Source organism: Chiloscyllium plagiosum, chromosome 47 (assembly GCF_004010195.1).
Source record: "Chiloscyllium plagiosum isolate BGI_BamShark_2017 chromosome 47, ASM401019v2, whole genome shotgun sequence".
NCBI classification, from domain to species: Eukaryota; Metazoa; Chordata; class Chondrichthyes; order Orectolobiformes; family Hemiscylliidae; genus Chiloscyllium; species Chiloscyllium plagiosum.
Genome location: NC_057756.1, coordinates 6,050,868 through 6,064,866, shown reverse-complemented (window position 1 = coordinate 6,064,866; position 13,999 = coordinate 6,050,868). Strand labels below are relative to the sequence as shown.

Below are 13,999 nucleotides of genomic sequence, written 5' to 3'. Positions count from 1 at the left end.
CCGATAATGACCACCCTGTTCCTTTCACTCCTACCCAGAATAATGTTGCTAATCCTCTCTTCCACCTCCCTGGAACTCTGCGGAGGTCTATAAAGATCTCCAAGCAGTGTGACCTCTCCTCTCCTTTTCTAACCTCAGCCCACACTACCTCAGTAGACGAGTCCTCATCAAATATTCTCTCAGTCACCGTTATACTATCTTTGACTAATAAGGCCATGCCTGTTTTTAATGAAAGATCTAAACCCTGGAACCTGCAACATCCATTCCTCATCCTGCTCTATCCGCCGCCGAATCCATAGAGAGTGTGGCCCTGGCGTTTCAGAGCGTACACCACATCCATGGGGGGGAACTGTCTTGCATTCAGCGTGCTCAGTGTAGGCGACTACATCCCTGATCACATTCTCCAGGAAAACCCTTTAATACCCCGCGGCTCTCCTCATCGATCAAGCCCGAGATGTGCTTGACCCCGCCACGGCACCGGGTGGCTGCTTTCGTGAATGCCCTGGATGTTATCCCGGAGCACTTTGCGGTGCCGCTTCGCTCCACCTTCCCCAGGCCCTTCCACCTCTCCCAGACATCACGCTTCTTCACTCAAACCGCTGCTGAATGAGAGCGGAGCTGCTTCCCCTTCCCTGATGATACAGCCCGGCCTGGCCCTGACTGAGAAAGGGACAGAGAGTGAGAGACACTCCCGGCCGGAAAGTGAGGGACAGACAGAGCCCAGAAATGGCTGTGACCATCCAGCTCCTCCTCCAGCTCACTCCAGCCCCGAACTGTGTCTGTAACTGAACTTTTCCGCACAGTGGCCGAGAACTCAGTGCTCAGCGGGAAACCTACAGACTTCAGCCTCATGTATATAGAGAGGAAAAACAGGAGCTTCATAAAAACAGCTTGTTTAATTGAAACGCCCATGCCCCGGTCTCTATCTAACACGACAACACAATAAATCAGCGTGAGGTCCCGTTCTCACTTTCACTGACCATCCACATTCAGAGAAACAGTGTCTTAAGGGAGGAACACTGGCGCAGAGACCCCGCTTCACACACAATCCCCAAGAAATGACTTGGTCGAATTCAGCGGCAGGAGGAGAAGCTGGTATTGAAATGGGAACAGCGGTGTTGTCTTGTTAGAGAGAGGCCGGGGCACGGGCGGAGAGGTGTCATGTCTGGGAGAGGTAAAGGAAGCAAAGGGCCTGGGGAAAGGTGGAGCGAAGCAGTATCTAGAGCAAAGAACATTATAGCCCAGGAGCAGGCCCTTCGGCCCTCCAATCCTGTGCTGATCCACATCCTCTATCTAAACCTGTCACCTGTTTTCTAAGGCCTGGCTCGGTGGCTTTGCGGGAACTCCCAGAAATCTCCCCCGGGAGCTGCTGATCCAGAGCCTGGGGCGACAAATCGCTCAGGATTTCAACAGCGCCCTGCGTTTTCAGGGCTCGGTCATGATAGCCCTGCAGGAGGCCAGCGGGACTTTACCTGGTGGGGGCTCTTTGAGGACACCAACCTGGGCGCCATCCACACCCAAAGACATCAAGCTGGGTCGCCAGATCCGCATAAATGGGAGCCTGGCCGGCCCTGCACACTCACCCCGAGAAAGCCAACGGCTCTTTTCAGAGCCACGGAAACATGCAAAGAGAGCAGGACCCCACAGGGCACATTGGTCTCCTCATGATAAACCCAAGGGTTGCTGCTGCTGTTGCACTCGAACAACCTAGGTGTTATTGAAGGAGCTGAACCTGGCTGAGAATTCACTACATCGGCATTTATGTCCCATTATTCTGGATCAATGGTGCTGGAAGAGCACAGCAATTCAGGCAGCATCGAGGAGCTTCAGCAAAATCAACGTTTCGGGCAAAAGCCCTTCATCAGGAATCAGATTTTGCCCGAAACGTCGATTTTGCTGAAGCTCCTCGATGCTGCCTGAATTGCTGTGCTCTTCCACTCTTCCAGCACCATTGATCCAGAATCTGGTTTCCAGCATCTGCAGTCATTGTTTTTACCCTATTTATGTCCCATTAGTTAAAGACACATGTTTAGCAACGGTAGTTCAGTTACACCGGGACACCAGCGCTTCAATGATGTTCTGCGGACATCGTTATAATCTCAATGCGGGCAAGAGATGATAAATTCTCGGGAAAACCTCTCTCTGCTGATTGGGGCGGGGCGATGGAAACATATTGGCCCCAAATCATCAACCGCTTTCTTTCCGATTTGAAAAGCCCTCTATTATGAGGAAATAAGGTGGCAGTTTTACGGGGAAGAATACATTGGTGCTCAATGACTGATTAGTTTTGACAAATCTATACACTCGTTCTCCAATCTCTCCATACCCAGTCTCCTTGAGTAGATGCCCTATGGATGGTCGGTAGATTAGATTAGATTACTTACAGTGTGGAAACAGGCCCTTCGGCCCAACAAGTCCACACCGCCCCGCCCAGACCTATTCCCCTACATTTACCCCTTACCGAACACTACGGGCAATTTAGCATGGCCAATTCACCTGACCTGCACATTTTTGGACAGTGGGAGGAAACCGGAGCACCCGGAGGAAACCCACGCAGACACGGGGAGAATGTGCAAACTCCACACAGTCAGTCGCCTGAGGCGGGAATTGAACCACCGTGCCACCCACAAACCCGATGGGCCGAGTGCCCTGTCTGTTTCGCAGGGACTCCACCAACATTCTTCCTGGTTATTAATATGGACACTGTCTTCAGACAATGTTTTTAAAACCCCTCCTTTCTTGCAAATTGACTCCATATAAAGTATTACAGTCTGGCAGCTGTTCTGCTTTGCTCTCGGTTCATTTTGAAAGTTTCTATCTAACAGCAGAAAGCCTCATTCTGCAACAACCGGACAGACCCCGCACGGAGTTTTGGGAATTAAGTAACAATATGTACAATGTATCTGTTCGAGGGACTCAAAGATGGCCAGGGGTGAAATCTAGGGTTCATGCCCCACCGCGAGCTGGAGCTCCTGAAATGATCGAGTGTTAAAGAGATACATGAACACACTGGAGGAGCTGAAAATGACTCAATAGTGCATAATATCTCCTCTCTGTGTGGACAGGGAAAAAAAAAGAGGCTTGACATGAACACACCAGAGAATAAACCGCAGTGGGACTCATTATGATAAGCTCCTGGCCTTACTGTTTGTTGTACTGGGTCGTTTCCTTCAACCGCATGAGGAAGAGCTGATGTGTGAAACTGGCAGTGAACGAGGGTCTCGGGGGCTGGGTGGTGTATGTATATGACAAGGGTTAAATTTAGAGACCGCACAGGTAGGTATAGGGCTACAGCAAATAATACACACAGCACTCTACTACAACAGCCAGTTGATGTACGCTTCAGGCACAAGCTCCTCGTATTAAAAATGCAAAAATAAAATCACCCTGACAGAGGTGGGGGTCTAGTTTCTTTCTCGGATATTGTGAGCGGCTCTGAAAAGAGCCTTTGGGTTGTCAGAGTCAAGATCAGTCTCTTCACTTTTTCGTGGGGGCGGTTTTCTTGGGCAGCAGCACGGCCTGGATATTAGGCAGCACCCCTCCCTGAGCGATGGTCACCCCTCCCAGCAGCTTGTTGAGCTCCTCGTCGTTGCGCACGGCCAGCTGCAGGTGCCTGGGGATGATGCGGGTTTTCTTGTTGTCCCGGGTCGCGTTCCCGGCCAGTTCGAGGACTTCAGCCGCCAGATACTCCAGCACCGCAGCTAGATAGACCGGCGCTCCGGCCCCCACACGCTCAGCATAGTTACCCTTTTTCAGGAGCCTGTGAATACGGCCCACCGGGAACTGCAGGCCAGCCCGGGACGACCGAGACTTCGCCTTGGTGCGCGCTTTCATACCGCCCTTTCCTCTTCCAGACATATTCCCCCCCAATCCCAGAAACACTGTCACCGAGAATACTCCAATCCGCCCACACTGCGCCCTGTTATACCTTCGGGAGGAATGGTGGGGCGGCCCTTGCTGATTGGTCACATTGTTCAGCATTTCCTAATGTTGTTTCAGTAGCCAATCAGATATCTGCTTCATTGCCCAATCCGGAGGGAGGGCGGAAAATCTCAACGTCAAATCATCAACCGCTTTCTTTCCGATTTGAAAACCTGTCAATGTTTACAAAAAAGGGAAAGTTTTATAAAGTAGAATGCATCAGTACTCTGGAGTTAATTTACTTTAGATTACAAATGTACACTTTATAGAATCTGCCTTTATCTCTTTCCCTTATCTACTTGAATCTCTCCATTTCTGACACTGAGTGCGGTTTTCAGAACCTTTAAAACAAGCGGAAACAAAAACGCGACAAAAATTGCACTCCACAACTAATCCTTTTATTTCGTATTTCATAAAATGCGATATGTTGATAATACATCAGACAATATTGCTCCAGGTGAGCGTATTAACAGCATCTTTCGAGACTACTTTCAGGGGGCCGTATTTTCTTGCACTCGATCTGACTTCAGCAAAAGCTCCCCTTTGCTGTTCCAGTCCGGCAGCTGTTCCAGCTTTATCTCGGTTCAGTTTGAAAGTCTCTCATTTATAGCGTTCTGCAACGGAACAAAACCCGCGTGGAGTTTTGAAAATAAAAGAAAAAAAGAACTCAAAGGAAAATCTATCCGTGGGACTCGAGGAGAGGGAATGTTTTCCTTGTTTGCTCTGGGTGAAATTTACGGTTCATTCCCCACCAGGGGCTGATCGCTCCTGAACTGGATCAGGTGCTGGAAGAACACAGCATCCGACGTGCAGCAAAATCGACGTTTCAGGCAAAAGCCCTTCATCAGGAATAAAGGCAGAGAGCCTGAAGCGTACTAGGATGAGGTGGGGGAAGGGGAAATGAGGAAGCTGTTGAAGTCCACATTGATGCCCTGGGGTTGGCCGAGTGTCCCAGAGTAACGTGGACTGGGGAAGTCGCTGAAAAATGACTCCCTGGTGTGCACTATGCTCTCTCGACAGGCAGGGAAAACAGGATTTAATCCGAACGCGTTCGAGATGAAGGTATGGTCAGCGGGCACTCTTAATGTAGGGAACATTTAAAAGAAAACAGAGATAGCGACGAGATAAATATCGTTAGTTATACATTCCCAGAATCACTTGCAAACTAAAACGGTTGAACTGTCTCAGGGAAGTTGCGGGTGGCTCTGAAAAGAGCCGTTGGATTAAAGAGGAACAGGAACAGATGAAAGTAGCTGAAAATGACTCAATAGCTTTTAATATGCTCCCTTTCTGTGGACAGGGAAATGAGGCTGGAGATGAACACACCCGAGACTGAGTGCAGGGGTCAGAGGCCACTCATTATGATAAGCTCATGGCCTTACTATTTGCTACACTGGGTCATTTCAGCTCTTCCTAATGTGCTTAAAGGGAATGGGAAACTGGCTGTGATCGAGGCGTATAGGAGCTCAGTGATGCATTTATAGGTCGATAAATAAAAGACAGGGACCGCAGAGGCCCGTACAGTGCAATAACAAATAATGCGCCCGACGCTATTACAATGGAGCTTTATATGATACTCCATGATAAACACCTCAATCCCCTTGTCTCCCAGTCCCCACTGTGAACCTGGCTGAGTGCAGGGGTTGAAGGAATGCGGATGTTGGATTCTGACTACAACGTCCAATATCCATGCGATTAAAACGGTCAATAAAGTCCCACAATAAAAGGAAACTAACGGGATATGATCAGGTGTATCCCAGAACTCCGTGGAAATGTAGGAAAGGGATTGCTGGACACACTCCTGAGATAACTGTGATTTCTAAGTGCCGGTGTTGGACTGGGGTGGATGAAGTTTAAAAATCACACAACACCAGGTTTATTTGGAAGCACTAGCTTTCGAAGCGCTGCTCCTTCAGGAGGTGTTAAAGGAGCATTACTTCACAAACTCGTGCTTCCAAATAAACCTGATGGACTATAACCTGGTCATAGAGTCATAGATGTACAGCATGGAAGCAGACCTTTCGGTCCAACCCGTCCATGCCGACCAGATATCGCAACCCAATCTAGTCCCACCTGCCAGCACCCAGCCCATATCCCTCCAAACCCTTCCTATTCATATACCCATCCAAATGCCTCTTAAATGTTGCAATTGTACCAGCCTCCACCACTCCCTCTGGCAGCTCATTCCATACACGTACCACCCTCTGCGTGAAAAAGTTGCACTTTGTGCTAACTGTATCATGGATAGCCATGGGTGAGGTTCCAGAAGACTGGAGGGTGGCTAATGTGATGTTATTACTTCAGGAAGATGGCAAAGAAAAGCTGAGGAAGTGTAGACCAGTGGGCCAATAGTGGGTATGAGTCATAGAATTCCTACAGTGTGGAAACAGGCCATTTGGGCTAACAAGTCCACACCAACCATCTGAAGAGTAACCCACCCAGACCCATTCCCCGACTACTCTACATTTACCCTGGATCGATGCACCACACATCCCTGAAGCACTATGGGCAATTTGACATGTTTAATTCACCAAATCTGCACATCCTTGGATTGTGGGAAGAAATCAGAACACCCAGAGGAAACCCACACAGACACGGGGAGAATGTCTGTGTGGAGTTTGGACAGTCACCTGAGGCTGGAATTGAACCCGGGTCCCTGGTGCTGTTTGGCATCAGTGCTAACCACTGAGCCATCATGTCACCCCATTGTGTGAGACAGGATTAACATGCATTTGGAAAGGCAGTGGTTGATTAGGGGTGGTGTGCATGGCTTTGTTTGTGGGAAGTTATGTCTCAGTCACTTGATTACGATCTTGAAGATGTGACAAAGAAAATTGATGAATGCAGAGTGGTGCACATCGTCAATATGAACTTTGGCAAGGTATTTGATAAGGTTCTGCAAGGTTAGATCACATGGATTCCAGGGAGGGCTAGTCATTTGGATACAAAATTAATTTGGAGTCAGGATAGTAGAAGGGTATTTTTCAGACTGGAGGCCTCTGAGCAGTGGTGTGCTGCAAAGGTCAGTACTGGGTCCACTCATTTTTGACACTAAATAAGTGATTTGGATGTGAATAAAGGAGGCATGGTTCGTAAGTTTGCAGATGACATCAAGATTGATGTTGTTGACAGTGAAGAAGGTTATCTCAGAGTACAGCGGGATGTTGATCAGAAGAGCGAGGAATGGCAGATGGAGATTATGTCAACTAAAAGTGAAGTACTGCATTTTGGTATCACAAATCCGGACAGGGCTTTAATCAAACCTTGAAGTGCAGGTTTATTGTTCCTTGAAAATGGCCTCGCAGGTGATGGAGTAGTGAAGAGTGCAGTTAGTGCAGTAAGGGTTGTGATATCATGTTTGTACAAGACATTGATTGGGCAACTTTTGGAATACCATGTTCAATTCTCATCTTCCAATTATATGAAAGATGTTGTTAAACTCAAGAGGGTTCAAAAATAATTACAAAGATGTTGGCGGGGTTGGAGGGTTTGAGCTGTTGTGAGGGTCTGAATAGGCTGGGGATGATGTCCCCGAAGCATCGGAGGCTGAAGGGTCATCTTACCAAGGTTTAGAAGTTCATGAGGGACATGGATAGAGTGGACAGCCAAAGTCTTTCTTCCCCCATGGTGTGGGAGTGTTGACTCCATTGACTCCCCAATATTTTATCCAGAGTCCAAAATGAGAGGCCATGGGTTTGAGGTGAGAGAGGAAAATGTTTAAAAAGGACCAAAAGGACTTTTTGCACACAGAGAGTGGTGCATATATGGAATGAGCTCTGAGAGGAAGTGGGACGCTAGTACATTTACAGCATTTAAAAGGCATCAGGATAGGTAGATGAATGGGATTTGGGCCATAAGCTGGTAAATGGGACTAGATTTATGTTGGATGCCTGGTCTAGGAGTCGAATAAGTCAATCAGGGTGAGGGCCTCATTTCTTTCACTGATGTTGTCAGTGGCTCTTAAAAGAGCCTTTGGGTTGTCAGAATAGAGAATGGTCTCTTCACCTTTTAGTGGTGTCCCCAGTGGTGGTTTTCTCGAGCAACAGCATGGCCTAAAGATTAGGCAGCACCCCGCCGTGAACGATGGTCACTCATCCCAGCTGCTTGTTGAGTTCATTGTCATTATGGAGGAGTCGGGGAGGATGCAGGTTTCTTATTGTCCACTTCAAGGTTCTCAGCTGCCAGATACTCGGGCACTGCAGCCAGATAGACCAGCGCTCCGGCACCCACACGCTCAGCAGAATTACCCCTTCGCAGGAGCCTGTGAAAGTGTTCCTCCAGAAAGTTTGTACTGTACTGGCTTCATAGAAGTTAGCGTATTGCAGTTGCATCAAATGTGTATGAATCTCAGGAAAAAGAACCTAACACTTTAGTCCTTAAATGCATGAATAAGAATAACTGGCAGATTCTTCAAGATCTGTTTGATCTTCTAAGTGAATACAGAATTAAGTTTGTTTGTTCCCTTTGCTTGTATACTTTGTGCACTCACTAATTAATTCTCCATCTGTCATTATGTGTTATTCAGTGGGACTGTAGGATTCAGTTTATTGTCCTGCAAAACTCCGCTCATATGTGACAGACTGTCAATAGAGAACCGTCAGAATGTTTTGTGAAGGACTTGGAAACTAAATTTTAACATAGAAGCCGAAGGCTGCTCTCTGCTGTGCAAATGCACTGATTTTATCTTTAAAAAATGTTATTTTAAAAGGAGCCATTCTTTTTATACAAGAGGGATGCCCACATTGGATTGATCAATTTTAACCTACCTACTCTGCATTACTGAGCAGTTTAAATACTGCCTGTAAAGTAGAAAGCCAGTTCCCAAAGTGAGAGAGGAGAGAGTTCTCAATTCATGTCTTCTGTTTTGGCTGGGAAATAGCCCACGTTCTTTGGCTGTTTGTGCCAAAAGGATTAATAGTCAAGTGAAAACACAACAAACTGCAACAGAAATAAATCTGCGTTGTTCTTCAGAGTAGAATAGGGGAAAGCAATGGACCTTTGAAAATGTTACAGTGCAGGGTCCAACTAGGACGCGGGATATCACAGTCTGGTCATCAGAATGATACCATTGTTTTTTTCATTATAGGGTGACAATTTATTTTAAGACTGCTTAATCAAAGATTGGTAATAAGGGAAAGCCAGGGGACTATAGACCGATGAGCCGGACATTGGTGATGAGCAAGTTGTTGGAGGCAATCCTGAGGGACAGGATTTACATGTATTTGTAAAGGCAAGGACAGATTAGGGATAGTCCTTATGGCTTTGTGTCTGGGAAATCATGTCTAACAAAGGTTAGATTAGATTAGATTACTTACAGTGTGGAAACAGGCCCTTCGGCCCAACAAGTCCACACCGACCCGCCGAAGCGCAACCCACCCAGACCCATTCCCCTACATTTACCCCTGCATCTAACACTACGGGCAATTTAGCATGGCCAATTCACCTGACCTGCACATTTTTGGACTGTGGGAAGAAACCGGAGCACCCGGAGGAAACCCACGCAGACACGAGGAGAATGCGCAAACTCCACACAGTCAGTCGCCTGAGGCGGGAATTGAACCCAGGTCTCTGGCACTGTGAGGCAGCAGTGCTAACCACTGTGCCACTCACCTGTGCCACCATGCTGCCCACTGTGCCACCGTGCCGCCCACAAACTTGATTTAGTTCTTCAAAGAAATAATAGAGCATTGATGAGGGCAGAACAATAGATGTGATGTATTTGGACTTCAGTAAGGTGTTTGACAAGGTTCGTCATGGGAGGCTGGTTAGCAAGGAAAGATCTCATGGAATACAGGGAGATCTAGCCATTGGATACAGAATCTGCTCAAAGGTAGAAGACAGAGGGTGGTAGTGGAGGGTTGGTTTTCATATTGGAGGCCTGTGACCAGTGGTGTGCCACAAGGATTGATGCTGGACCCAATACTCCTCGTCATTTATATAAATGATTTGGATGTGAACATGGGTATAGTTAGTGAGTTTGCAGATGACACGAAAATTAGAGGTGTAATGGACAAGAAGAAAGTTACCTCAGAGTAGAATGGACAACTTGATTAGATGGGCAAATGGATTGAGGGGTGGCAGATGGAATTTAATTTAGATAAATGTGAGGTGCTGCATTTTGGAAAAGCAAATCAGAGCAGGACGTATACACTTAATGCTGAGATCCTAGGGAGTGTTGCTGAACAAAGGGACTTTGGAGTGCAGATTCAAAGTTCCCTGTAAGTAGAGTTGCAGTGAAGAAGGCATTTGTTATCCTTTACTTTATAGATGAGAGCATTGAGTATGGGAGTTGGGAGGTCATGTTATGGCTGTACAGGACATTGGCTAGGCCACATGTGGAATCTCCTTCCTATTGGAAGGACGTTGTGAAACTTGAAAGGATTCAGAAAAGATTTACAAGGATGTTGCCAGGGTTGGAGGATTTGAGCGATAGTGAGATGCTGAACAGGCTCCACAACCACCTGATGAAGGAGCGGCGCTCCGAAAGCTAGTGTGCTTCCAATTAAACCTGTTGGACTATAACCTGGTGTTGTGAGATTTTTAACTTTGTACACCCCAGTCCAACACCGGCATCTCCAAATCATGATATGTTCATCTTGCCATGTCAATATTTAGGTGCAATCATCAACATGTACCTATCAGTTTCTACTTTGTGAATATCCCCAATATATGAGTATTAGTATCAATCTGAAACTGTCAGTTTCTGCTTAGTGTAACAGTAAATTTGTACCTGTTGTTCTCTAATATGTGAATGTGTGATTCTATTTATCAACTGTCTCTGTCAGTTTCCAGATTAGAGTGGCGCTGGAAAAGCACAGCAGGTCAGGCAGCATCCGAGTAGCAGGAAAATTGATGTTTTGCCCAAAACCTGCTGTGCTTTTCCAGCACCATACTAATCTCGACTCCGATTTCCAGCACCTGCAGTCCTCACTTGCTCTGTCAGTTTCCGGATGAAACTGGAGGCTCACTGAAGATGTTACCCAGTATGGTGATGAAACTTCTGAAAGTGAACCTTCCAGCTCAGCGAGCAAACCTAGGTCCATAGTTATCAATTTTTTAACCTGTCAGATTCTGTGACTCTGAGTATAGTTATCAAATTGTACATATCAGTTTATGTCATCTGAAAGCACGAGTGATGTCTGCACATCTTCCTTACAGATTCTGCTCTATGCCTGTGAATGAATACATCAACCCATTGCTGGGTTTATGAACAAGCAAAAGCATTTATGGTTTGATACTTGTGATTTTTTTTTTGCTCTGGGAATGCAAGTGTTAATATTAGTCTCCAGCTGGGATTTTCTGTTTTTCAATATGTGAGATTAATTATAAATCTGTCCCTGTCAGAGTCTGCTGCACAAATATGTAAATGTAGTTGTCAATCAGTACCTGTCAGTTTCTCAGAAGTGAATGTGTGCAGTTAGATATCAATTTATACCTGTCAGATTTGACTATGTCAATATGCGAGTGCGATTATCTATCTATGCCTATCAGCTTCTGCTCAATCTGTATGTGAGTGTAGTTACCAAGTTTTATGGTCAGATTTAGCTCTGCAAATATGTGAGTGTACTTAGAACATAAAACAGTACAATGCAATACAGGCCCTTCAGCTGTCAATGTTGTGCCAAACTTTTCTCTTACTCTAAGCTCAGACTAACCCACATACCCTGAATTGTGCTATCTTCCATGTGCCTATCCAAAAGTCACTGAAATGTCCCTAATGTCTCTGACTTGGCTCCCACTGCTGTCTGTGCAATCCAAGTACACACCACTCTCTGTGTAAAGAACCTCCTCTGACATCTCCCCGAAACCTGCCTCCAATCACCTTAAAATCATGCCACATCGTGATAGACATTTCTGCCATGGCAAAAGGTCTCCGGCTATCCACTCTATCTATGCCTCTCAACATTTTGTACATCTCTGTCAACTCACCCTCATCCTTCTTTGCTCCAATGAGAAAAGCCCTAGCTCCATAACACATGTCCTCCAATCCAGACAGCATCCTGGGAATCCTCCTCTGCACCCTCTCTAAAGCTTCCATATCTTTCCTATAATGAGGCAACCAGAACTGAACAAAATATTCCAAGTGTGGTCTAACCAGGGCTCTATACAGCTGCATAACCTCACGGCTTTTAAACTCAATTCCCCTGCTCATTAAAGCCAACACACCATACACCTTCTTCACAACCCCTTCAACTTGGTTGGCAAGTTTGAGGGATCTATGGACACGGACCCCAAGATCTTCTGTTCCTCCACACTGCCAAGCATCCTGCCTCTAACCCAGTATTGTTCATTCAAATTTGACCTTCCAAAATGTAGTTACCAAACTACACCTGCCAGTTTATGCAACATGACTGTTCAATTTTATAATGTGTCTTGAGGTCGGTGTGTGTACTTGGGACTTATTTTAATACATTTTGTGTGTGTGAATATGTGTTTTCTCCCATTTTATCAGACATTGGCTAACAATGTGTGTTTTGAATTCACTTTACTTAATGTTGTACATGACATGACATCTATTCACTAAAGGATTAATTCTGATGTTCAGCTTCCACTTTTGTGACTTTTGTCCTGCCTCTGAGCATAGTTTCCTTCTCTGTCAGTATTTAACATCTATCGCATGTAAGGTTGTTGAAACTGTGCAACGGAATGATCTATTTGTTTATCTTGTTTCTAAATTTAAAAAGGCTGAGAATTAGTGTCGATTTACTGCTGATCCCAAGTATCTATTTTAGACTGGGAATAAGTCTTTTCAAAAGCAGTGAGAACATCAATGACCTATGAATGATAATGTTTATTGGAACTGGGGTAATGTGCATTGTGAATGGAGGGGAAAAAACTTACATTGCGAACATGGCGCTTGGCTCTTGGTTTAAACATATCTCTCTGGAAACTAGGCTGACTCAATCAGCTCTGTGACTATGGAGTGGATGATCTGCAGTAGGAACATACCTGCTGATTATTCAAAGGTGCTGACTTTGAACCCGGAAAATATTCCATTGTCTTGGCCCCTTAAGTATTTGCGTGAAGAGATAACTCCTGTAAATCAACATCTGGTGAGTTTGGCAATATTAACTGAATGTTACATTGATCAGTTCAATAATTATTTGGATGTTTCTTTTTCATTTAAGCCAACACTAACAGAACCACGGGTCTGATTCCATCCTTGCCTTGAGGAGCTGCTCCTCGTCTCGTGACTGTCTTGTTTTACATAATTTGGAGGTGCCGGTGTTGCCAAAAATCACACATCACGTTATTGTCCAACAGCTTTATGTGGCAGCATTAGCTTTCGAAGCTCTGTTCATTCATCAAAAGGCATGGTTTGGAGGTGCCTGATGAAGGAGCAGCACTTCGAAAGCTAGAGTTTCCAAATAAACCTGTTGGGCTATAATCTGACGTTGTGAGATTTTTAGCGTAGGTTTTCATAACTCTACACCAATGGAATGAAATGCAGAAACTGAGCAACAAATGCACAGCACCATGAATCCGGAGGAACCGGAATGCTTACACAGTTCGATCTCCAGCTCCCAATCCACTAAATATTGAAGAGCACAACAACAGACGCCACTTCAAATGTTTTACTCGAAACTGTTAAGCTAGCGACTCCAAAACATCTCATTTACAGACCTGTCACGTTTCCATGATTTCCCTGCACAATGCCAACACACAGCGGGAACAGAAGCTGAACAATGAATTGTCCTCAGTGTCTATAGGACTGAAAACCACCAGAATGATCCACAGCAGCTTCTTCCCGCTCTGCCTCCCTCAGCAGGCCCACACACAGCCCGAGAAAAGCCTCTCTCTACCCCCCCCAGGCCGCTCACTCCAAGTTCCGGGACCAGTGTCTGCTCCGCTCGGCCTCTCACAGACAGCGCCCGATTCTCCCGGACCTTACCCTGAATCAGTCCTGGTCTCGGAGCCCCCCCTGTGTCCCAGGCTCACATCCCGATGTGCTGCTGGAAGGGGCGCGCTGATCTCTCCATTGCAGTGTGTTTCTAACAGGACCCTTCCACTCCCGGGGGAAACGCTCCTCACTGACAACCCCCGGGAGTGGGGGGGGGGGGGGGGGGGGGCTCAGGCC

The 13,999-nt window shown here is 46.2% G+C and overlaps 1 protein-coding gene across 5 annotated transcripts in view; it reads right to left on the bottom strand.

Annotated features, from left to right (window-relative positions):
* The window catches only part of LOC122544170 (histone H2A-like), a 29,935-nt gene that overhangs the window by 1,225 nt on the left and 14,711 nt on the right, over positions 1-13,999 (bottom strand). For 2 of the 5 annotated variants that reach the window (XR_006310285.1, XR_006310284.1), the window contains exons 1-2: positions 12,871-13,979; positions 3,929-4,094 (exon numbers count right to left, since the gene is read on the bottom strand). Coding sequence is in view for 3 of the 5 variants with exons in the window: in XM_043683203.1 (XP_043539138.1) it covers positions 3,478-3,981 (504 nt within the window). In the remaining 2 variants the exon portion in view is untranslated. Of the gene's footprint in view, positions 1-2,757; positions 4,095-12,870; positions 13,980-13,999 lie in introns of those variants that run through there. The other 3 variants (XM_043683203.1, XM_043683204.1, XM_043683205.1) reach the window with 3 other exon arrangements.